General features: G+C 39.5%; 1 protein-coding gene across 3 annotated transcripts; it reads right to left on the reverse strand.

Annotated features, from left to right (window-relative positions):
* Nucleotides 1-24,967, reverse strand: THUMPD3 (THUMP domain containing 3). 3 transcript variants are annotated; one of them, XM_055343607.1, is made up of 10 exons: nt 24,897-24,967; nt 23,285-23,573; nt 21,976-22,053; nt 13,089-13,565; nt 9,569-9,699; nt 6,721-6,790; nt 4,141-4,256; nt 1,172-1,282; nt 446-569; nt 1-266 (listed from the first exon to the last, which is right to left on the reverse strand). In XM_055343607.1, the coding sequence occupies exons 2-10, from the start codon at nt 23,537-23,539 to the stop codon at nt 117-119; spliced, it is 1,512 nt and encodes a 503-aa protein (XP_055199582.1). In that variant the 5' UTR covers nt 23,540-23,573; nt 24,897-24,967; the 3' UTR covers nt 1-116. The 3 variants fall into 3 exon arrangements, with proteins under 3 accessions (XP_055199582.1, XP_055199583.1, XP_055199581.1); XM_055343608.1 differs by having other exon boundaries at nt 24,914-24,966; XM_055343606.1 differs by lacking the exon at nt 24,897-24,967 and adding an exon at nt 24,489-24,883.
* Between the last annotated feature and the right edge of the window lie 277 nt (nt 24,968-25,244).

Raw genomic sequence — 25,244 nt, forward strand, 5'->3', positions numbered from 1 at the left:
TTTAAACTGCAAGCTGCAATTTTATTAACACTATTTTTCTCTTAAACCAAGTTCATCATGCTGACATTCCCAGTGTTGGGAGGTACGGATACCATTAACCGTCTTCATTATTTGCATCACCAAGGAGTTCTTTCCCCATCTTGTTCTGAAGGATGAATAAAAGCTTGAGGTGTACGTTTCAGAAGATAAACTGCTGCATGAAGACCCCCTATATTCACCCAGACAGTATGTACCTTCCGCCAAACATGTCCCATTCCAGATAATGCCTGTGTATACATAAAAAGGAAAGAAGTAATTAGCAGGTAATCTGTAGACCAACCAGCAATCTATTTGCCAGTAAGAAACTATGGGGGAACAGAAAACAAATCATACTCAGTATCCCTAAGTTTAAATTAAAAGATCCTAAAGTTGTGACAGGGTGAGTTTTTGGGGTAATTTACAGCACCTTGGCAAAGCATTTCTTGTCCTGAGTAAGTAGTGCAGCTCGGCCTGTCCCTGGTCTACAGACACGGCTCATCTCCCGTAGGCAAGCTGGATAAAGGTTCCAGTTTCTCTTTTTGGAGCCCATCCTATAAAAGAAGATCCAGTGAATCAAGCAGTAGATGAACATCTAGGACTATACGAAATGAGAAACTATTAAGAACTCATCCTCATTACAATAAGAAAATCCTGAAATCTACAAAACAACTGCCCTTTAGAAGCCATGGCTTTGCCGTAATATGCCAATAAAATGAGTAATCTGATTTATTAGTAAACTGCTTAGAAATATGAAACAGATGAACTGACTACAGAACTTTGACAACTGTAATAGTTTCATAAATTGTCCTCTTAATGACTATAATAAACAGATTATGTAAACCAAACCAATGATGAGAAAACATTTTTCCTGAAAATTAGTGCCAAGTTTTCCTAAATCTTTGTGAAGTATCCTGTAATTCAACAATGGGCTAGGAAGTGGACTAAGGTGTGATGGCCAAGATCAAAATATAGTTAATTTCTACACTAAAAACAAAATTGGTGACTCCATCATACTATTTATAATTCTGAAGTGAAAAAGTGCTCTAAGTACTAAAAGGATTTGAAGGCTTCTGATAGAATAAGCTCTTAGAAGACAAAATGGGTATGTTTAACAGGTGAAGATAAAATTCATTTTTTAAAAGCCAAGTCCTACCTTTTTCCAAATGGCATGTCTGTTACAATAATGTCCACAGAGCCAGTTCTCAATGGCAGATTGCAGATATCCCACTGAACAGCATCTATGGGCAAGCCCCAGGACACTTTGCTATGGGGACAAAGGAAAGGTGCTTATTCTGAAGTATGAAATCTAAAAACATTTCTGAAGAGACTGCTATAAAATATAAAATGCTACTAAAATAATATCAATGACATTAACTTAACCAAAATTTTTAAAGCAAAAGGTAGGAAGAAAGCTTAAGGTCACATGATAAAACTTCTAATGACCAAATCTGTTAGTGACAATTTAAAAAATGGTTTCAAAAGATGTCTGATTCCATCTACAATTTAAGAAAACTGATTAAGGAGTAAACAAGACTGACACAACTGCAAAAGATGACTGACAATAGTAATGAAACAGTAAACCATATAACTGAGAATGTAAAGCATCAGTGAACATGGGGAAAAAAGATTATGAGGTGACATATCTAAAGTATGATAGAGGGATGCCTGGGTGGCTCAGTGGTTGAGTGTCTGCCTTTGGCTCGGCATGATCCCGGAGTCCCAGGATCGAGTCCCACATCAAGCTTCTGGCATGGAGCCTGCTTCTCTCTCTGTGTCTCTCATGAATAAATAAATAAAATCTTAAAAAAATAATAAAAATAAAGTATGGTAGATCACTTACTAACAAGACCTAAAGAAACATATGTAGGGCAGCCCAGGTGGCTCAGCGGTTTAGCGCTGCCTTCGGCTCGGGGTCTGAGCCTGGAGACCTGGGATCAAGTCCCACGTCAGGCTCCCTGCATGGAGCCTTTTTCTCCCTCTGCCTGTGTCTCTGCCTCTCTGTTTCTGTGTGTCTCTTAAGAATAAATAATAAAATCTTTAAAAAAAAAGAAACATACAACAAAATGTACCATGAAAATTCATCAATAAAACAAATGTAAAATGAATTAAAACCTTTCAACTACTTCTATGCAAAAAATGATGTAAACCCCTTGCTATTCAAAGTTGGACCACAGCCCAGCAGCATTGGTATCGCCTATAAACTTACTAGCAAGCACAAACTTCCAGGTCCCATATGAAATCTACTGAATCAGAATCTGTATTTAACAGGATCCCCAGGTGACTCACCTGCACATTAAATTTCGAAAAGCTCTGCCCTAGACAACTATATCACATAGACAAGTACATAACCAACGATGTAAAAAACCAAAATAGAGAATTGTACAAATCTATATGGTATGTTCAAAAGGAATGCTTATTAGCATAAAAGGTATAAAAAATTTTGACCACTAAAACATTTATAGCATATAACTTATAATTTAAATAACAAGTTAAAAAAACCTCAACAGGAAATTGGAATAAAAAACAAGCCATGAGGGATCCCTGGGTGGCGCAGCGGTTTGGCACCTGCCTTTGGCCCAGGGCGCGATCCTGGAGACCCAGGATCGAATCCCATGTTGGGCTCCCGGTGCATGGAGCCTGCTTCTCTCTCTGCCTATGTCTCTGCCTCTCTCTCTCTCTGTGTGACTATCATAAATAAATAAAAATTAAAAAAAAAAAAGCCATGAGCAACAAAGCCCAGAATAAACAATATATGAATTAACTAAACAAATTTTGATTCTAATCAAAAAAGGCAGAAAATTTAGCAAAGAAAAGAGGATAACCAACATACAGACATAAAACAGTATGAGGCATCCCATGTGTTAAGTAATAACAGGAATATCTGCATCAAAGAGATAGATATTTTCTAAAACCACTGATTTCTAGTTACAAATATAAACCTCACCTTAATTAAGGGTTATTCAGGCAGCTGTTTCTAGGTTTGATAAGGCCAATTATAGGGTATGATGACTTTCTTGGGTTATGTATTCAGAATGTGGAGTATCTGTATGATTCAACAAAACTGCTGACCACTGCCCACTCCTGCCACTTTCTAAGAAAAAGGCACCAGCAGAGGAGACCACAGAAACAATTTTATGATGAGGCCTCTGGTAAGAAACTGAAGACCAAGTGACATTTCAACCAATTCTCCCAAAGACAGCTGAAACTGAAAGAATGGTGAAAGGGTGGCACAGGTGGCATCATGGAACATAACATGAAACAGTGGGCCAGGGCTTAAGATACTATAACAACAGATAGCTCAGACTTAAAAAAAAGACAAAAACATTTCTCAGAGGCCAATGGAATTCCAGTGCACAGATAGGATCCAGCTGAAGGCCTCTGAAATATTGCTTGCAGAAGGATCTGGAGTGGGATAGGAGGAGGGGGAGTTTTGGTAGCCCTTCAAATGTCTGATGTCAAGCATTATGTGACACAGAGCTAAGATTCTTTAGGGATCCAAATGGGACTAAACTCTAGAAGGTACAGAGAGGAACTCAGTTCACTATGAGACAATACTAGTACTCCAAGCTGTGCAAAGATGGAATTGACAGCCCTCAGAGACTGTCATTAGAGATGGTGACACAGACTGGAAGGCCATTGGTCAGGATTTCCTATAGGACATTTAGGTACTGTGGAGATGGCTTTCAGGTTTCCTCCAGCCCTGAGACTGCCTTAAAGTGCCAAATAATACAGGAAAGGCTAAATAACTGTAGTATTTCTACACAAATATGCGGTCATTTTTAAAAAGACTATAGAAAAAACTCAAAGTGTTTGAAAATTTGGAAGACTAAAATGGATCAATGCAATATTCTTCCACCATTTGGGAAAAAAGATAATACAAATAAGGAAAGAAAAAAGGAAGACAGAAATAAACTAATTGCACTGGGTGGGGAAAATATAGTTAAATAAAATATTTTTGTAAGTTATTTTTAATAAACGGTTTTAAATTTAATGGAATCTCACAGTATGCTCATATTAGTTATAATGATGTCACCATGCGCTGGGGGTATTAATTCATAAAGTTGATAAGAAACACGATTAAGTCTAAGAAATGCTACAAAACTTTTTAAATTAGGTTTTTACCCTTCTTTAATTTGGCTCTTGGTCAATAAAGATGAGATGTTATTTGCTGCTCTATTCACAGCCAACGGATTATTATCACCAGCAATATGATAACAGTTAGACCATTCAGTAGCCCCCTAAAAGACAACAGTATATATATATATATTAAAACCAAAGTAGCAAACTGCACCCCTCCCCCCCCAAAATGAAATGATTAAAAGGAAAATCATTTCAATTGATTGTCAATAAACTGGACAATCCAATGCAATAATCCAATGCTTTTCTAAAGTAGTAGAAAACTGCATGTTGTGAACTTTGCTATTCCCTCTGCTTGAGAAGCCCTCCTGTTCTCACTTGCTGAATTCCTATGTATCTTTCAAGACCTAGCTCAAATGGCACCCTCTCTCACATCAACCCCAACCCTCCAGCTGTCTCTCATTTGCCTCCCCAACCCAAAGCATTTTGTACTTACTCTGTCACTGCACTTGTTTTTAATTATTGCTATACCTGTCTGCCTTTCAAAGAATCTCCCTAAGGACAAGTCTGATATTTTATTCAATCCTTCAGCCAGCAATGTCTGGCACAAAGTAAGCATTATAGACCTAAAATAAAACCGTGGTTTGAAAAACTTAACCAAATTAAAGTGACCAACCTATGCCCTTTTGTGATTACAGGATTTTATATAATCTGATATACTGAGGTACTTGAAAATTTCAAAATGTAATATCCACTGCATAGGCCTTGGAATGATAACCACCACATCATCCCTGAAAGGATTCTGTAGTATTAAGTCAAAAACATATCAACAGAACGTAAATACCAATGTTATATAACATTTGTGGAACATTGTTCACACTACCCTAGGCTGAACAATGTTCTACGTAGGTTCACAGAAAGTTTCTGACATGAAAACAGAGAAGTCTGCACTCTGTTTCAGGATGAGGAACAAATACTTCTTCCTTTGTAAACAAAAATACATCCATACCATGAACACAAGGCTTCACTACTGTCTTTTCCTTTGCCCACACACTTGAGGATGATGCAGAATTTGATGAAATCTGATTCCCTAACACTCATTTTTTTCAACTAAATCTGCTTAGGTTTTCAGGGTCTGAAAGAGATGGATTTTGTAGTACTTCCAAGTTTTAAAATGAGAACTCTAGATCACTATTTTATACTTAGGTAAACAATTCTGTATACATATCCTGTCCATTCCTTTCATAACTTCATTCATTCTGATCATGTATCAGCTTAGATTTTTCTATATTAACATCCTCATGCCTACTCTTATGTGGAAATGCCTCAACCATTTCCATATCATTTGGTTGGGGGTCCCTTCTGGACTCTCTAGCTCTGTTGCGTATTTCTTGACTGTGGTGACTTTCTCTCCTATTTCAGACATAGGCACATCATAGCATAATGCTAGAGAGGAACACTTTGCTTTGTTCCCAGAATTATTCTTGACACAGTTTTCTTTGTATGTGGCTCTTTAGTCAGAGTAATCTATTTCTCTAGCTCAGACAGCCAGAAAACAGTAGTCATCTAGACTACCAAGATTTCCTTCTGGGATTTTAACTTCCAGAGGACACATTCATTTTCTAATTGCAGTCTGGATTATTTTTCCCTTTGTGGGTTGCTTTGGGCCTGTTCATCTGTCCAGTTTCTGCCCACTCATAGAATCTGTGTAGCTTCTTGCAGTTTATTCTCACTGGCTTTAGATATACTATACATAAGAAATTACTATGTCTCATAAATTTAAGTAAGTTTTTTTAAATAAACTTAAGCATTTTAAAGAGATGCACCCTCTTCCTAATTATTTGTAGAAGTTTAGATAATACTGACTCAAGGAGACTCTCCTGTTAAATGTTCCCCACTTAGAAAATGCCTTTCAATTTCCTGCTTCGCTTTAAGCAGTTGAGTTCTTAGTATCACAATAATTTAAAAAACTATTTAAGAGCATTTGTGTGTGGGGTCCCTGGGTGGCGCAGCAGTTTGGCGCCTGCCTTTGGCCCAGGGCGCGATCCTGGAGACCCGGGATCGAATCCCACGTCAGGCTCCCGGTGCATGGAGCCTGCTTCTCCCTCTGCCTGTGTCTCTGCCTCTCTCTCTCTCTGTGACTATCATAAATAAATAAAAATTAAAAAAAAAAAAAAAAGAGCATTTGTGTGTAGCCATGTTAGACTTCTTGAAAAATCTAAACATTATAGGTTCCTCCATTTTACAACTATATTTATTCCCATCAAGAGCCTATGTGGATTAAGAGGCATAATCTCACTTTATAGAGATGCAACACCTTCCTCCAATTTATGCTCGTGCCTTCAATACATTTTCTGTTCAAGTCTACCAACTGTTTATAGAAAAGGGACTCGTTTGTAATTTTCAGCCTCCTCTGCAATCCACTGAGTAACCATCACTTATAATCTACCAGTCCTTAGCTAGTTGTAATATTTTTATTTTCTGATAAACTTAGTGCAATTCTTTGAAAACTTTTGGGTCCACTGACCCAACCCTGGTGATTTCATTCTGTGTAATTTGCCCATTAGTTCTAGAATATCCTAGATATATCACTTGCTTATCTAAAAGATAAAGAAAAGTTATTACCTCTATTGGTATTGCTCCTGTTCCACACATTGGATCAACTATTATATCAGTAGGTTGAGGAGCACAGAGCCTACAGAAGAGAAAACAGCCTATGTGAAAAGACTTCAATCAATAACTAGGGCTTTCACACTGACTATTCCTGAAGCTTTAATATCAAGGACCTATTATGCTAGCATAAAGGAACACCAGTCAATATGCATTTTAAAAATAAATTTGTAATTAGACATTGACTATATCCTAGAACTTAAAAAAAAATTACACATAACTAAAATACCCTCTTGACTTATCCAAAATCACACTTCCAGATGGAATTTAGCTTCCAGATCTTTTAATATATATGTATGTATGTCTTTAGAAAACACATAGTATTATTTTGTATATACACCTGTATCAAATAAGAAAAAAAATCTCAACTGTGTTTCAAGTAAAACATTATCGATAAGTTTTGATAATAAGTTTAGTGGTAATTAGACATTCAGTATTCCTTTCCTTATGAATTATTTTAAAGGTTAGAACCTTACCAAAGATAACCGCTTTACACTTTTGAGCACTGGGTATTTGCCAAGCCATGGATTTAAGCTATATGCATGCATTATCTCCTTTAATCTTTTTAATAACCGTTCAGTTTTTCTGTGTATTCACCAAGATTTCTCAGTATCTTTCCTATAAATCCCCCTTCCTAGGCAATCAGGTTGTTTTTTTTTTTTTAATCTTAACTAGCTTTACTTTGGTTTCTAATAGTTGGACCCAAAGAACTCTCATGTTCCTAGCTCCTACCATAATGCCTGGCAATAGATAATAAATAAATGTCTGTTAAATGAATGAAAAAGACTGGAAGCTGTTCCTTTATAAAATGGGCCCAGTATTCTATTATTGTCTTTGTACTGATAGGTTCCAATTATGCTGAACTATGACTCCATGGATGAATAGGGTGAAAGAGGAAGCAGACTGGAAGAGAAGGAAATATAATTAATAAACAATTAATATCAGAATACGCCAGACATTGTATCTAACAGTTACTAAGCATATATTTCTGCTTCTACTCATTAACAATCCTTTAAGTCTCACATCAAACCCATTTCACAGTCTGGAGAACAGAAATCTAGAGAAGACAACTTGTCCTAGAGGTGGAAAGAAGCATGCTTTAAAAAAGGGCAAAGGAGAAAGGAAGCCAGGTCTTGGGATGCCTGGGTGGCTCAGCAGTTGAGTGTCTGCCTCGGGCTCTGGGATGGAGTCCCACATTGGGCTTCTTACAGGGAGCCTACTTCTCCCTCTGCCTGTCTCTGCCTCCCTCCCTGTCTCAGTTTCTCATGGAATAAATAAATAAAATATTAAAAAAAAAAAGCAAGCAAGCAAGCAAGCTAGGTCTTGCCCTTGAAAAAGTGGAAAATCCCAGATGGTTCCTGAGATGCTGTGAGTATAGATTTTAAAATTATGAGTAGGGAATCCCTGGGTGGCTCAGCAGTTTAGCACCTGCCTTTGATGTGGGGCATGATCCTGGAGTCACGGGATCAAGTCCCACATCAGGCTCCCTGCATGGAGCTTGCTTCTCCCTCTGCCTGTGTCTCTGCCTCTCTGTGTGTGTTTTTCATGAATAAATAAATAAAATCTTTAAAAATAAATAAATAAAATAAAATAATGAGTAAACGCTCTCTGTGTTCATTTACACATTATATCCATCTTTTGCTCCTTCCCCCATACACATTTAAAAAAATTCTCTGCTTTCAGGGCACCTGGCTGGCTTGCCAGTAGACCATGTGACTCTTGATTTCCTGGTTTTGAGTTTGAGCCTCACACTGGGCTTAGAGATTACAAACATTAATAAATATTGAAAGTATAAAAATCTCTACTTTCATCTGCTTCACAGCACAGAAATGAAACAGCAAAATTAATAGCACACAGTATATCCTATGTAAACAGAAATGGGGTAACGCCATTCAAAAGGCAGATGAAAACTACTGTTCTCATTTTAAAATCAAAATAACTGACATGGGATCCCTGGGTGGCGCAGCGGTTTGGCGCCTGCCTTTGGCCCAGGGCGCGATCCCGGAGACCCGGGATCGAATCCCACATCAGGCTCCCAGTGCATGGAGCCTGCTTCTCCCTCTGCCTGTGTCTCTGCCTCTCTCTCTCTCTCTGTGACTATCATAAATAAATAAAAAAAAAAAAAAATTCAAAATAACTGACATGGTAGTTAAGTCTATTTTCAAGATTACAAGGAATCAACATTGGATACAAGAGAAAAACAGATCATTAGCTTTTTACCCTGTTGTTTATCCACTAAACTCTAACACAGTACTTCACAAAAAATTCAAGTGTTTTAATAGTAAAATTCAATCAAAGTGTCACTTTTTAAAAAAGATTTAATTTTTTTAAAAAAAGTTTTATTCATTTGAGAGAGAGAGAAAGGAAGAGAGCACAAGCAGGGGGAGGAGCGCAGAGGGAGAGGGAGAAGCAGACTCCCCACTTAATGGGGAGCCTGATGTGGGGTTTAAACCCACAACCTGAGATGACCTGAGCTGAAGTCAGACACTTAATGAACTGAGCCATGCAGGTACCCCATGATTTATTTATTTGAGAGAGAGACAGAGAGCGCAAGCACATGAGCAGGAGGGGCAGAAAGAGAGTGCACATGTGCGTGCGTGCACATGCAAGAGCAGAGGAGGGGAGGAGCAGAGGAGGAAGAATCTTTAAGCAGATTCCCAATGAGCAAGGAGCCTGACGTAGGTCTCGATCCCTAGACCCTAAGATCATGACCTGAATCAGAAATCAGATGCTTAACCAACTGGGCCATCCAGGTGCCCCTCAAGGTGTCACTGTAATCTGGATGGCCAACCCATTCTCTTACCTGAGCATCCCATAGGCAAGAGTAGATCTAAGAGTTGTAGGTCCAAAATGTGTAATATTTCTTCGGTGGAGACTCTCTTCTGTCAATGCAATGCCCACAACAATTTCTTTATCATGGATGTTCAAAAGAACCTGTTAAAAAACAAAACAACAACAACAAAAAGAGAGAATAAAATAGGGGCACCTGGCTGGCTCAGTCAATAGAGAATGCAACTCTGAATCTTGGGGTTGTGAGTTCAAGCCCCATGCTGGGTGGAGAGACTGCTTTAAAATAAAATCTTAAAGAAAAGATAGAATAGGGACGCCTGGGTGGCTCAGTGGTTGAGCGTCTGTCTGCCTTTGGGCATGATCCCAGAGTCCCAGGATCGAGTCCCACATCGGGCTTCCTGCATGGAGCCTGCTGCTTCTCCCTCTGCCTGTGTCTCTGCCTCTTTATTGTGTCTCTCATGAATAAATAAAATCTTAAAAAGAAAAAAAAAAGTAAAAGTTTTAGGATTGTTCACATTGCACTAAGATTTTTTTATCCAAAACTTTATTAAATTTTTTACTTTATTATTGAGCTATACTTAGCATAAAGTGGACAAATCTCAAATATGCAGCACAGGGAATTTTTACCTACATACATACACTATTTAACTACCACTGAGATAAAGATATACAGTATCTAGCACATGCCAGAAGGCTCCTCTGACAGTCAGTACCCACCCAAAGTAATCATTAATCTGACTAGTACTGCCACAAATCAGTTTTTTTAAACTTCACAAAAATGAAATCATCTAGTGTATACTTTTAAATTTTATTTATTTTTTAAGATTTTATTTATTCATTCATGAGAGACACAGAGAGAGAGAAAGGCAGAGACACAGGCAGAGGGAGAAGAAGGCTCTATGCAGGGAGCCTGACGTGGGACTCGATCCCAGGTCTCCAGGATCAGGCCCCTGGCTAAAGGCGGCACTAAACCGCTAAGCCATCTGGGCTGCCCAATATACTTTTAAATTTTATTTTTTTTTTTCCCATGTGCACAAATACAGTTTTATTGGAGCACAGCCAGGCGGGTTGGTTAACGTATCATCAATGGGTTGCTCACTTTTAAATTTTAAAACCTGTTTGATTCTTTTCACTTACTCTAAGTTCTAACCAGATTATCCCCTGAACTTTTATAATATCAACATATTTTGTACGTTTATGGGTTAATGTACATTTTTTTTAAATTTTAACTTTTTTGAAAAGATTTCAAACATACAGAACTACTACCAGAACACTTGAACAATGAACTCCTAAATATACCCTGCACTTAGATTAACCAGCTGATGACAATGTGTCACATTTGCTTTATCACCTATTATTTTCTTAATGTGTTTTTAAATTTGACTCACTTAATAATGCCTACAAAATGCTTTTTTGTCGTATGGGGTTTTTTTCTTTTTTTTTTTTCTTTTTTAAAGATTTATTTATTTATTCATGAGAGACACAGAGAGAAGGCAGAGACAGAGGCAGAGGGAGAAGCAGGCTCCATGCAGGGAGCCCGATGCAGTACTTGATCCCGGGATCACGACCTGAGCTGAAGGCAGGCAACCCAACCACTGAGCCACCAAGGTGTCCCCGTCCTATGGTTTTTCTAAAACACAGTTGAAATATAAGCTCTTCAAGTAACAAACCTGCTCGTCTTCCACGTAACATGATCTTAACAGGAACAACAGCTGACACTTATCTATCACTTTCTATATGCAAGCCATTGTTCTATACACTTTGCATTTATTACCTCATTTCATGTTGATACCCTCCAAGCTAGGTATCTTTTTAATTTATTGTTTTGCTAAAGTACAGTTGACACAATGTTACACTAGCTTCAGGTGAGCTAGGTATTACTGTCTCCCTTTTAAAGATAAGGAAATTGGGTGGCCCTGGTGGCTCAGCGGTTTAGTGCCGGCTTCGGCCTAGGGTGTGATCCTGGAGACCTGGGGTCGAGTCCCGCGTCGGGCTCCCTGCATGAAACCTGCTTCTCCCTCTGCCCGTGTCTCTGCCTCTCTCTCTGTGTCCCTCATGAATAAATAAAATTTAAAAATAAATAAATAAAGACAAGGAAATTGAGGCACAAAGAGGTCCCCTTACCCCCCCCCACCCCCACCCCCCCCCCCCCCCCGCCAAAGTCCTACAGCACTGATGCTGGAATTTGAATCCAGGCAGTATGGCTTCAGAATTTGTGCTCTGAGCCCCCCTAACTTTTGGACATTACTGTTCTAGTTGCCTAGTCATTCTCATAACAGCTATTAACGTCCAAAAAAAAAAGGGAATGGGGAATTGTTTTTCTGAGTTGATATGTAAGAAAAGTGTACAGAGAGGATAAGTGACTTGTCCCAGATTCAGGTGTCCCAAAAGCAACAGAAAATGACTTCTTGGTAAAAATGTCAGCTGCTGGGGGTCATTTAAGCGGTGAGAGATTTAAAGACTACTTAGCATGCCCCTTATGTGAATCACCTGTTTTGAAGACTGAGACCAAGGAGAGTAAGCATGCTATAAAGAGGCAGCTGAATTTGCAGATCTAGCAGAATTTAAGAAAGGGAAGAGCTGGGATGCCTGGGTGGCCCATCAGTTAAGCGTCTGCTTTTGGCTCAGGATGTGATCCTGGGGTTCCGGGATCGACTCCTGCATGGGGCTCCCTGCATGGAACCTGCTTCTCCCTCTGCCTAAGTCTCTACCTCTCTGTGTCTCTCGTGAATAAATAAAATCTTAAAAAAAAAAAAGGGAGGGGGGAGCTGGCTGTTCAATAGGTATTAGCAATGATGTCCTGATTTTAGGAAGCTGGGGCTTATTTTTTAAATGTACTCCACATGTCGCCTGGGTGGCTCAGCGGTTGGGTGTCTGCCTTCAGCTCAGGGTGTGATCCCAGGATCAGGGATCCGGTCCCACATCGGGCTCCTTGCAGGAAGCCTGCTTCTCCCTCTGTCTCTGCCTCTCTCTGCGCGTCTCTCATAAATAAATAAAATCTTTTAAAAAATAAAAAAATAAAATGTACTCCACTTTTTTTCAATAGTAAAATTCTACAACCAAGACACAAAAAAAAACCCAAAAAACTGCTTTCATTCTGGTTGGATTTTATAATCTCAAAGTCCATATAATGTAAAAAGTACTAGCTTAAAAAACTCCAGTCTTAATAGCTCGCATCTACTGAGTACTTGGTATATACCAGCTATTGCACCAAATACTTAAAATGTATTATCTCATTTAACTTTCAGGACCAAAAAACAAACAAACAAACAACAACTTTCAGGACACACTTAAAAGTATACACTACTGCTGGCTCCATTTCAAACAGGCTTGGAGACCGTATCTCATCTAAAGTTATGCAGTTGTAGAGTCAAATTCTGAATCTACATGTGTCTCATAGCTAATGCTCTTGTTAACCACAATCTATTAGCCCTGTGGCCACAATTTAACTGCCCATAAAACTGGTTAGTCTAAAAATGCTATACATACTACAATGGACTTCTTCAATCATCATAATCAGAGCCTGTACGTACCTCCACATCAAAGTTGGTCATGTCAGCCTTCCACTTAAAGTAATCTTGAATAGCACCTCCAAAATCTCTTGCGGCCTCATTTGAGGAAAAGCAGTGTTTCTCTCCTGCCCTGTTGCACGTGACCCTAAACTTCAACACTTCAGGTTGAGTTTCTTCTTTTGAGCTTTCATCCTTCTCATCTTTACAAGATGCCAAATCATCACCTACTAATGTTGAGATCTCTTCTTTGATGGCTGGATTTTCATAATAGTCTAAGATATGGGAATCTAAGGTATTGTTAATGAATCCTTTTTTATCATCTCTCTCATCTGTTTTGTCTCCTTGTCCATTATTAATCTTCTCTTTACTTGAATTCTGATTTATCTTTTTGCGTTTTGTTTTTTTTTTCTTGAAGCTGGTGTTAATTTTCCATACTTTTAAAGGGTCTGACCATGGAAGCTTCCCAGCCAATTCTTCAAAATCCTTTAGAACTTCTTCCTATAAAGTACAGAGAATGAAATCCATATATCTCTCACCACTTTCATTGAACAAGTCCTACACAGACTATATTAATCATTATGCTGGGGGGCAGTGGTAAGAGTGCAGAACAAAGGAGGAAATAAGATAACATCTACTATTAAGGAAATTAAAATTTCATTGAAAATGAAGATATACACAAATTAAATGACTGAAAAATAATACTAGACCAGTAGATCAGAAATTGGGCTTTAAGATTAAAATGTAAGCAATCAAACTATTAACAATGGTTACCTCTCAGGAGGGGAAGTAGGTGGATGAAAAGAGAAGAGGGCAATTCACCTCTCACCTGACTTCCTTCTGAATTTTGTACTATGCATACATGCTACTTTTAAAACTAACTTTAAAAATAAATTAAATTAAATTAAAAAATAAAACTAACTTTTTTAGGGGATCCCTGGGTGGCTCAGTGGTTTGGCACCTGCCTTTGGCCCAGGGCTTGATCCTGGAGTCCCGGGATTGAGTCCCACATCGGGCTCCTTGCATGGAGCCTGCTTGTCCCTCTGCCTGTGTCTCTGCCTCTCTCTCTCTGTCTCTCATGAATAAATAAATAAAATATATTAAAAGATAAATAAAATAAAACTCTTTTAAAAGATAGTATTATTTATTCACTTATTTTTTAAGTAATCTCTACACTTAATATGGGGCTCAAACTCACAACCCTGAAATCAAGAGTTGCAGCATGCTCCACAAAAGAGCACACAAAAAACACTCCACTGACTGAGCCAGCCAGGTACCCCCTAAGTATTATTTTTTAAAAGGAAAAAGAAACCAGAAACAGTGAAAAATGTATCTTTCCAATTTCTAAATAGCATCTAGAATCATCCTTTTATTTTTTTTATTTTTTTTTATTTTTTTTTTTTAGAATCATCCTTTTAAAAAGTAAATCTGGGGCAGCCCGGGGTGGCTCAGCGGTTTAGCGCTGCCTTCAGCCCAGGGTGTGATCCTGGAGACCCAGGATCGAGTCCCACATTGGGCTCTCTGCATGGAGCTTGCTTCTCCTGCTGCCTGTGTCTCTGCCTCTCTCTCTCTCATGAATAAATAAAATCTTAAAAAATAAAAAACTGATCATGCCCCTCCCTTGCTTAAAGTCTCTCAATAGCTTTTCATTGCACATAAAAAAAAAAAATCTAAGTTCCTTAAAGAGCCCAACATAGCCTGACTTCTGCCTATTTCTCTTACATCACTTTGGGACTGTTCTCTCCCTACCTCACATTTTTGCTTCTACTTCAAAGATCCTTGCTTCCCGATCTCTGCACTATTGGCTCCCTGCTCATTATTAATAGTAATTTAAAAGAGAGACCTGCTCTTCATAAAGCAGTCATCTCAAGTCATTCTCTTACCATTTTACAGAGCTTAACATTACATAAAGTTACTAGGTTTATTCTTGTTTGCCATTAAATCTTCTCCCAGAAGTAGGGTGGAAGAGACTTTCCTGTCTTGATCACTGCTATAAGCCACATATCTAGAACACTGCATTGGCACACGAATAGCACTCAATAAATGTCTACTGGATAATATGTGATTAAATGTTATAATGGGTGGTACAGAGCTGCACTGTCCAATTCAGCAGCCATTAGCCATATGTAGCTATTAGTAAAATGAGGGGCAGCCCTGGTGGCTCAGCGGTTTAGCGCTGCCTACAGCCCAGGGCCTGATCCTGGACACCCGGGATCGAATCCCATGTCAGGCTCCCTGCATGGAGCCTGCTTCTCCCTCTGCCTGTGTCTCTGCCTCTCTCCTTTCTCTGTATTCTCATGAACAAATAAATTAAATCTTTAAAAAAAAAAAATTAAAATGAGGGGTGCCTGGATGTCTCAGTTGGTCAAACATCTGCCTTCAGCTCAGGTCGTGATCCCGGGGTTCTGGGTTTGAGTCTCCTGTCTGGCTCCCTACTCAGCAGGGAGCCTGCTTCTCCTTATCCCTCTGTTGGTCCCCTGCTCGCACACGCTCTCTCTCATAAATATCTTTAAAAACAAAAGAATAAAAAAATAATAAAAATGAAGTAAAAAAAATGATTTAAAATTAAAGATTTTATTTAATTATTTATTTGAGAGAGAAGCAGATATTAAAAAAAGAGAGCGTAAGCAGGGAAGACAGGGAGAAGCGGACTCCTCGCTGAGCAGGGAGCCCAACTCGGGGCTCAATCCTAGGACCCTGGGATCATGACCTGAGCTAAAAGACACTTAACTGACTGACCTAGAGAGGCACCCCAAATTTATTTAAAATTAAAAGCTCAGGGGCACCTGGCTGGCTTAGTTGGTAGGGCATATGACTTTTTTTTTTTTTAAAGATTTTATTTATTCATGAGAGATAGAAAGAGAGAGAAGAGAGAGGCAGAGGCACAGGCAGAGGGATAAGCAGGCTCCATGCAGGGAGCCTGATGTGGGACTCGATCCCAGATCTCCAGGATCACGCCCTGGGCCATAGGCAGCACTAAACTGCTGAGCCACCCGGGCTGCCCCCAGGGTATGTGACTCTTGAACTCAGGGTCATAAGTTCAAACTGCACATTAAGCATAGAACTTACTTAAAATAAAACCCCTCAGTTTTTCAATCACATGAGCTACATTTCACATGCTAGAGGCTAGTGGCTACTCTGTTGAACACTGTAGACCTAAAACAGTCCCATAATAAAGTTCTACTGCAGACTGCTGGCATAGACAGTATATGCTACTGAAGACCAAATTAGAAAAAGATCCATGTTCACTGATGGAACTGAGACTTGAAATGGAGAAGAGTTAAGGTTTTGATACTACTTGAAACCTGATGAACAATGGTAAATTTCAGGCTTGGCAAATTCAAATCTACTTACAAAAGTATTTCCCTTTTATAAAGGGCATCTACAGGACTTGGAGGTTTAATGTTGATGGAGAACACCGGTACAGCCCCTTTTTTTTCCTGCAGACACCATTATAAACACCACCAACAACATATATACCAACTTTATCTTAATACAATCTACGTAATATCTACAACCTTGAACCATAACAATTCTAACAGAATTCCCAAGTGTAAGTGAAGGTCAAACAGAGGTGCAGGAAGACACCAGAGAGAGAATGCAAAGTTGTAGCAAATAAACTCTTCTTTGAAATAGTATAAGTATATATACTGACAGAAGGAACTTCCCTGGACTTCATTGGTACCAAGAACAAGCAGAGGAGAGAAATGGAGGCTGAACAAGAAATCTTATGGACAAGCTCTATTTGCTGAGAGTATTGATAAGGTAGAGCTGGAGAGAGCTGTTTTTTATATTGTTAAAAACGATGAAGCTGCCAATCTCTTCAGGTTAGAGAGAAAGTAATGGTTAAAAGAAACCTAGCAGTAGCATGGAAATTATACCTCAATAAAACTATTTTTAAAAAAAGAAGGAAGAGAGAACTCACTGCCCTACAACCCTTTGTCAGAAGGAATTTCACAGTGAAGCAGGGGAATTTCTTACTGGCCTGGAACAGTTCCTGGCTTCTCCCACATGAGTAGGTTCCTCATTCATAGATGAACAACCATCAAAAGTTATCAGCATGAGATTTACATGAACATAAGAAAGGACAAAGGAGGGACGCCTGGGTGGCTCAGCGGTTTAGCACCTGCCTTCGGCCCAGGGCGTGATCCTGAGGACCCGGGATCGAGTCCCGCGTTGGGCTCCCTGCGTGGAGCCTGCTTCTGTCTGTCTCTGTCTCTCTCTCTCTCTGTCTCTCATGAATAAATAAATAAAATCTTAAAAAAAAAAAAAGAAAGGACAAAGGAGAAAAGCAATAGAAAAACAAAGAGCAGGGATCCCTGGGTGGCGCAGTGGTTTAGCGCCTGCCTTTGGCCCAGGGCGCGATCCTGGAGACCCGGGATCGAATCCCACGTCGGGCTCCCGGTGCATGGAGCCTGCTTCTCCCTCTGCCTATGTCTCTGCCCCTCTCTCTCTCTCTCTCTGTCTGTGACTATCATAAATAAACTAAAAAAAATTAAAAAAAAAAAAAAAGAAAAACAAAGAGCAGACAAAAAAAACGATTAGAAAGACACTGCCACAGAGCAGTTGAAAACTGTGATCAAACATGTTGATATGACAGGAAAAAAATGTAATGAGGAAATACCTTGGTAAAATAAGAGCTCCAAGCAGAGATATAAAAGCAGAAAGAAGATGAGGTGAGCCACCATAAAAAGATGAAATAGGAGCTTATAGAGTTCAAAGAGTAAGTGGAATAAAAAAATAAAACAACTTCAAACTTAAGACCATATTGAAAGCACCATGTACAAAAGACACTGCTGAAAACAAAGTAAGGGATGTGGAGAAAAGTAAATACAATGGAAAGGAGCAAAAAATTAAAAACAAAAAAGATTAAAGAAAATCTTAAAACATGAAAGTCAAGAGATCCTACATATGTATAACTGGTTTATCTGTGAAGAGAGAATAGGATAATGAAAAAAAAATTTAGGGGCACCTGGCTGGCATAGTTGGTAGAACATGTGACTCTTGATCTCAAGGTTGTGAGTTTGAGCCCTAAAGTGGGTACAGAGCTTACATAATAGAATAATAATAATAATTTAAGAAAAATTTCAAGAAATGTATGTAGATATGAACTTCTCTATAGACTGACATATCTTGACAAGGAATTTTTTTTTTTAAAGATTTTATTTATTCATGCATGAGAGACACAGAGAGATGCAGAGAGAGAGGCAGAGACACAGGCAGAGGGAGAAGCAGGCTCCATTCAGGGAGCCCGACATGGGACTCGATCCGGATCTCCAGGATCACACCCTGGGCTGAAGGTAGTGCTAAACCGCTGAGCCACCCGGGATGCCCTTGACAAAGAATTACTGACAATGAGACACATTCTTGTGAACTTGTAAGTTGACTTCAGAGATTAAAAATAAAATCTTGGCATGAAGCAAAAATACCAAGAAAGCAACAAATAACGGGGATAATATCAAGATGGTCTTAGAATTTTCCGCGGCAACATTCAAAGCTAGAAGAAAATGAACATGTCTACAATATTTTTCCAGAAGAAAAACATGACTCCAAATTTTATACTTAAATTATTAATCAAACATAAAGGTGAAAGGCAATCACTTCTTAACTCACGCCATTGAAGAGATAAAAAAATGGAGATCAGGACTACAGACAGAATGTGAATATCACAAAATATAATGTAGTTAGAGGAGAAAGGAAAAAAGAGATACTGATAGCCTCCTCTATCAAGAGATTGAGAGACAGAAGTTCAAACTAATAAGTGAATACATTTAAAAGCACTGGGGCTGGGGTGAGTTAGTGGCTCATTTGGTTAAGCTTCTGACTCTTGATCTCACCTTAGGTCCTGATCTCAGGGTCGTGAGTTCAAGCCCCACGTTGGGCTCCACACTGAGTGTGGAGTTTATTTTTAAAAATTTAGTAATAAATAAATAAAAGCACTTGGGTCAGCACTAAGAAAATAATAAGACTGGAGGGCAGAAAGGAAGGAGAGGAGATGTGGAAAATGTGCCAACTTCATCACTGCTCTTAGTAGGGATTCAAAAAATACTACATAAATAGTAGTTTAAGTTGTAGTTATAATAACAGCTAGAAACCTTACAACTGGGGTTTCAACACCAAACCAAACTCAAACCCAAACCCTTCCAAACTGTTATAAAACAGTGTGTGAAAACACAAAGAAAACACATAAGATAAAGAAACTTTTAATAAGAAGAAACAGAGTGTAACATAAATGTGACAGAACCAAGACCAAACATTTTGATCCTATCAATAAGTACTGGTAAGATAAACTCTTATTAAACAGAAAAAACAAAACAAAACAGAGAAATAACCCTCAGACTGAACCCTCTGTGTACATGGATGTACACAGAATATCTGCTGGACCACCGTATGGCAAGAGTATAAAAAACTCTAATATCCTAAAGGGGAATGATTAGATTATGATGCAGTGAAATCCAACATATTGGCATGATGTTCAAGATACAGGAGAAAAAACACAGCACAGAACAGTATGTATGGCATGCTTTCAATTTGTGTAAGTACATCAAATGCACATATTCATAAAATATCTCTAGAAGGATATCCAAGAAATTGGTAAGAGCTGTTGCCTTCAGGGAGGGAACTGCCTGGTATGGAAATACAGGAACAAACACTTTTCACTGTATATCCTTTGGGTCTTTACAACTTTGATCTAAGTACATGTATTACCTAGCTTAAAAAAAAAAAATGTAATGACATCATCTGAATACTTAAAAAAAGACCTACTAGAATACTAATTAACATGCTTTTCATAAGATGGGAAAGTATAATGCCACAAACAATGAAACTGATGACCAACAGAAAACAAGAAGCAAATATTTAAAAAAAAACATGCATTACTGATTACTGGGATATGTTGCAATTTAAGTCCATAAAGTGAAGGGCAACAATCTTTCATGGTCATACACATGTTCTTGTAGAGATCTAAAAATCTACCTTAACCCTTGCTGCTCTTCTTTTGGGACTTCCACCAGCAACCTCTTTTGCAGTTACTTATATACAAGGCAACTCTGACAAGCTGGCTCACACAGAACCATTACGTTGTAGAGATCAAAACCACCCAAAATAATTCAAACTCTAAGATGGCAAAAACATAAGAATTTAGGAAAATATTAATAATGACCTAGTAAGTTAAAGGCCAGAATTTAAGATGGAATTTTACAGATGTTTTTAAATTTACTTTTTTAGTTTCTAAAAATGCCTGTTAATGTCTACTCATGTATGGAATTGGCTATTAAACCTTCCAAACGCTAAGAAGCAAAATTTCCAGTAGCCTGCCTGTTATGTTCTAGTTTTATTGATATAATTCAGTTGATAATGACTATCAGAAGTCTGAAGGGTTATAATACTAGTGTTGAAAGTTCCATTTTTAGTTAATAAAATTTTGATCTATTTTCAGCCTGAATTCTTTTAGGTCTGATTTTATTTTTTCTAGGCTGTGGGTTCCTATCACTTTGGTTATTGAATAATGCTTTGGAAATCAACCTGTTGCCAATAAATAAAAACTGGAGAATTGGGCAGTACATTATAGATCTTAAAAACACATTGTTTCTAATATAGGTAATAAAACTGATAGAAATTATCAAGCATCTGACTCTGGAAACCTGATAAAAAAAAAACAATGTGGAAATATACTAAGGCTTTACTGCAATCTATTTTTCAAACCACAACTTATGCAGCATATCAATATTTGGGAATCAGATGCTGGGACGCCTGAGTGGCTCAGCGGTTGAGCGTCTGCCTTCGGCTCAGGGCGTGATCCCGGTCCCAAGATCAAGTCCCACAATGGGCTCTCTGCATGGAGCCTGCTTCTCCCTCTGCCTCTGTCTCTGTGTATCTCTCATTAATAAATAAATAAAATCTTAAAAAAAAAAAAAAAAAAGCTAATCCAAAGCAACGTACCTTTCTGTAAGAGTCAATTTATTTCTTCCACACTCTGATATTTTTCTATATTGACTTTTGTTAACTCATTTTGTTAATCTTTCATCTTTTACGAGATACAACTGAAATATAACATTATTCTACTTTCTAAAATGTACAATATAATGATTTGATGTATGTATATATTGCGAAACGATCACCGCAATGTCTACTTAACATGTCACCCTATATAGTTAAAAATGTTTTTATGATGAGAACTTTTAAGATCTACTCTATTACCAACTTGCAAATATGCAATAGAGTATCATTAGCTATAGTCACGATGCTATACATTATATGCTCAAGACTTATTTAGTTTATAATTTTAAGTCTGTACCTTTTGACTCTCTCCCACCTGTTTTGCCTACTACCCACAATATTGATTTTTTTTTAAAGATTTTATTTATTTATTCATGATAGATATAGGGGGAGAGAGAGGCAGAGACACAGGCAGAGGGAGAAGCAGGCTCCATGCAGGGAGCCTGATGTGGGACTTGATCCCAGGACTCCAGGATCGCACCCTGGGCCAAAGGCAGGCGCTAAACCGCTGAGCCACCCAGGGATCCCCAATATTGATTCTTTTAAAAATAACTCTTGCCTTAGATGTCAGTTAAGTGTCCAACTCTTGATTTCAGCTCTGCTCATGATCTCAGGATTGTGGGATCAGGGCCCAAATTGAGTTCCATGCTCAGTGGGGGCAGTTGGCTCAAGATTCCCTTGCTCCCTCTCTGCCCCTTCCCATCTCTTCCTAAATAAATAAATCTTTAAAAAAAAAAAAAAAAAAACTTTTGGAATGGCTGTCAACAAACCTCTGATTTTTATTGTCAAAGCCTCCCAGTATTCTATATTCTAAAAGCAGTAGTAATGCTAAGAGAGAGAATGCAAAATGTGGGAATAATCTCTTTGGGCAAGATGGCTGCAGGTCTCCGCTACCATGTTTGGGAAAACTCACCTTTGTTTCTTTGAACGGGTAATCTTTAAATTCCTTAACGACCACAAATAAGTTATCAACTGATCTCAGACAATGAACCTAGAGGAGGGAAGAAAAATGTTAGAAACAAAGTTCTAAGAAAACTTTTGAATCACAAACTATCAACATTTAAATATAAAAATCAGATATAAAGATTTTAATGAAACGAATACCTATCATTTGTACTTTAAATTTTTCCTATCACCCCAGTCTGCCATGTTTTTAGTTACCCATTAGCTTCTATTCCCCTACAGAAATGGAAGAAAGATGGAAGGATAGCTTGAAATGTTACCTGGGAAACAGGTTTAGGGGAGAAAGGAAGAAAGTCAAGTGGAGCTTTACTATATTTCTCCTCACAGCTCCCAGGGATACATTGTATAGTGCAGTAGTTAAGAGCATAGAGTTTGAGCACCAGCTGGGATTATTAGCTGGGTCACTCAGCTAATAATCCCAAATAAGGCAAATTACTTATCATATGCCTAATGATTAATGGGGATAAGAATAGCACCTCTCGGGATGCCTGGGTGGCTCAGTGATTGAGTGCCTGCCTTCGGCCCAGGGTGTGATCCTGGAGTCCTGGGATCAAGTCCCACATTGGGATCTCTCCACTGGAGCCTGCTTCTCTCTCTCTGTCTCTCATAAATAAATAAAATCTTAAAAAAAAAATAAAAAGCATCTATCTTTACAAAGCTGGTAAGGTCATCAACTAAGATACTGGGTGGAAAAATATTTGCTGGCCAATTCATTCCCCAAAAATTTATTAGGTGTCTACTATATGCCAGACACTAAGAACTTGGGAAATATCAGCCCAAAAAACCTCAGACAATTCCTGCTCTCTCTCAATATGGTAATGAGATATTGATTAGCTTTTATTCTAGCGGGATGGCAGTTACTGACCACTTCTCCCTTTCACTGATTCCTGCTTTTGAGCAAGACTTTGACATGGATTAAAAGAAAAATCTCTCCTTATATGCTTTACCACCAAAGTCTATAAACTTCAGCTACATGTTGAAGTAAATCAAAGGCGTTTGGCAGATATTCGGAATTTCTTCAAAAGTCACATAGGATTCTTTCTGGTGAAATTCATCCTCAGAAAATATTAGGATAACTTCTAAAAGAATAGCAAACCTATTAATCAAACATAAAATCAGTACTGAATGGAAAATGCAGTAATACTTTAAAATCACCAGATGTGGGGCAGAGCAAAGAAAAGCAAAAAAGGATTCAAGCCAGAAAATGATTGTAAAATGACCTTTTTAGAAAACTATTTTAAATATTGCTTCATTCAAACCTGAGCCAGACTTTCCACTGAAATGTCAAAATATATCTTGCCCCGGTCTTTGCTGATTTTGCATGATGACCCCAATTTCTCTCTCACTTCATCTGCAGCTGTTTGCTCAAAACCAGTAGGCACAGTGGCTCCAATAGTGACTTGGAGGTGCTGAGACTCACTTCTGGGACCACTTCCTGTAACTGCTATAGACTTCTGGTGCTCATGAAGGCTCACATCCAGGAGTTGGTCAGTGGCTTCCTGAATATCAGACATGTTGGCAGTGCTTCCAAAATTCCTAATACAGTCCCTTTAAAAGCAGTACAGAAAAGAAAAAGAGATAATGCCTAAATATTATCACCTCATATTTCAACTCTAATTAAAAACACCTGCTTTGGAGGGCTGGCGGAAAAGGCCACATAACTGACACCATCATAGGTAGTCAACACACCTGAATCAATATTAACCAAAGATAAAAGATAACTGAATAACATGGGCACAGAGGACAGGATGTAAACGGGGATATTATTTAAAAAGCAATATAGATGTCAAGGAAGAAAAGGAGACAGAGAAACAGCATATCCACAGCATGCAATGTTTGATTTGGGACCATCTGTGTTGATAATAGCCACCTCCCACAGCTAACAATTCCTCTTAGGCTGCTGGGATACATTCAAATATATTTCTACATCCAGTCTTTTTTCAGCTAATAGTTAAGAACATGGGGCTTTGGAATTGCAGGCATGGGTCTGACCTCTTGCCCTCAGCATTCACAGGGTGAATGGCATAAAACAAGTTTTTTTCTCCTCTGCCTCAATTTCCCTCATCTGCAAAAACGGGAACTAATTAATACTTGTCTTCTGGAGTTGCTGGGAGACTTAAGTGAGTAGAGCACACTGCCAGGCCCCTGACTAAAACTTTCTAAGAGGAGATCTATCTTCCTCCTGCGAAATAGTCATGCGTTTAAAAGTGATTAACTGAACATCTACGATCTAACGACCGCAAACGTCCGAATGTCTACTCTGGGATCCATGGACTGGCAAACAGTATCTGTAAAATATCTGAAATAGTAGGCCAAATTTCCTGTCTCTGAGGATGGGGCGGAAGGGGGGGGGGAGGGCGCAGGCCGGGATTTAGAGAGGTAGGCAGCGGGGATCAATAGCCATCGCTCGATTTTCAAAGGTTTGGGGACCCGAAACAACTCCAGTAGGCACAGAGTACCTACACTGTTCTTGCTCTGTGGCCGGGCCGGCGACGGTGTAGAACACTAATAAAAGTCAGTTCCAACCCCAAAGGAGCTCATAATCCCTGTGCATACAACTGCCATCTTCTAAACGAAGCAGCTGAAGCCCACGACGGGGCATATCCCGCCCCAGGTCACACAGAGCCGGGCAGCGGCGCAGGCGGGAACGAAACCCACGTCTCCCGACTCACACCCGCGGGGCCAGAGCCGCAGGAATCCCGGCGTGGGGGCGAAGGCCTAGAGGAGGCAACAACAACAACAAAAGCCTCCACAATAGGATCGGGCTGAAGTCCAGTCCGGTGTTGGCTCGGGCCGCAAGACAAAGGCCGCCCCTCCCTCCCGAGGGCCAGCGGCGCCACACCCGGCCACTCCCACCCGCCGCCCGGTTACCGGCAGCCAGCGCAGACCCTTCCTGCTCCGGCACCCCGCCAGCCCAGCGCGCTCGGGTCACGCCGCCGGAAGCCGCCTCCACTCTCCCGGAAACGGAAGTCGCTCCGCGCTAGGGAAGGGCGCCCGCGAAAGGGCGTGGAAAGAGGAGCATGCGCACCAAGGTCTGTGCGCGGGGGCGCCCCCTGCGTGGGAGTCGGCTGCTGCGGTCGGGGATGCGCCGGTCTCGCGAGCTGAGAGCGGGACCTCAGGGCTCGTCCGCGTAGCTGCTAACCTGGGGGCCGTGCCGAGCCGTGCCGAGCCGTGCCGAGCCGTGCCGAGCCGTGCCGAGCCGTGCCGAGCCGTGCCGAG

The sequence above is a fragment of the Nyctereutes procyonoides genome, unplaced genomic scaffold (assembly GCF_905146905.1).
Source record: "Nyctereutes procyonoides isolate TBG_1078 unplaced genomic scaffold, NYPRO_anot_genome, whole genome shotgun sequence".
Classification (NCBI taxonomy): domain Eukaryota; kingdom Metazoa; phylum Chordata; class Mammalia; order Carnivora; family Canidae; genus Nyctereutes; species Nyctereutes procyonoides.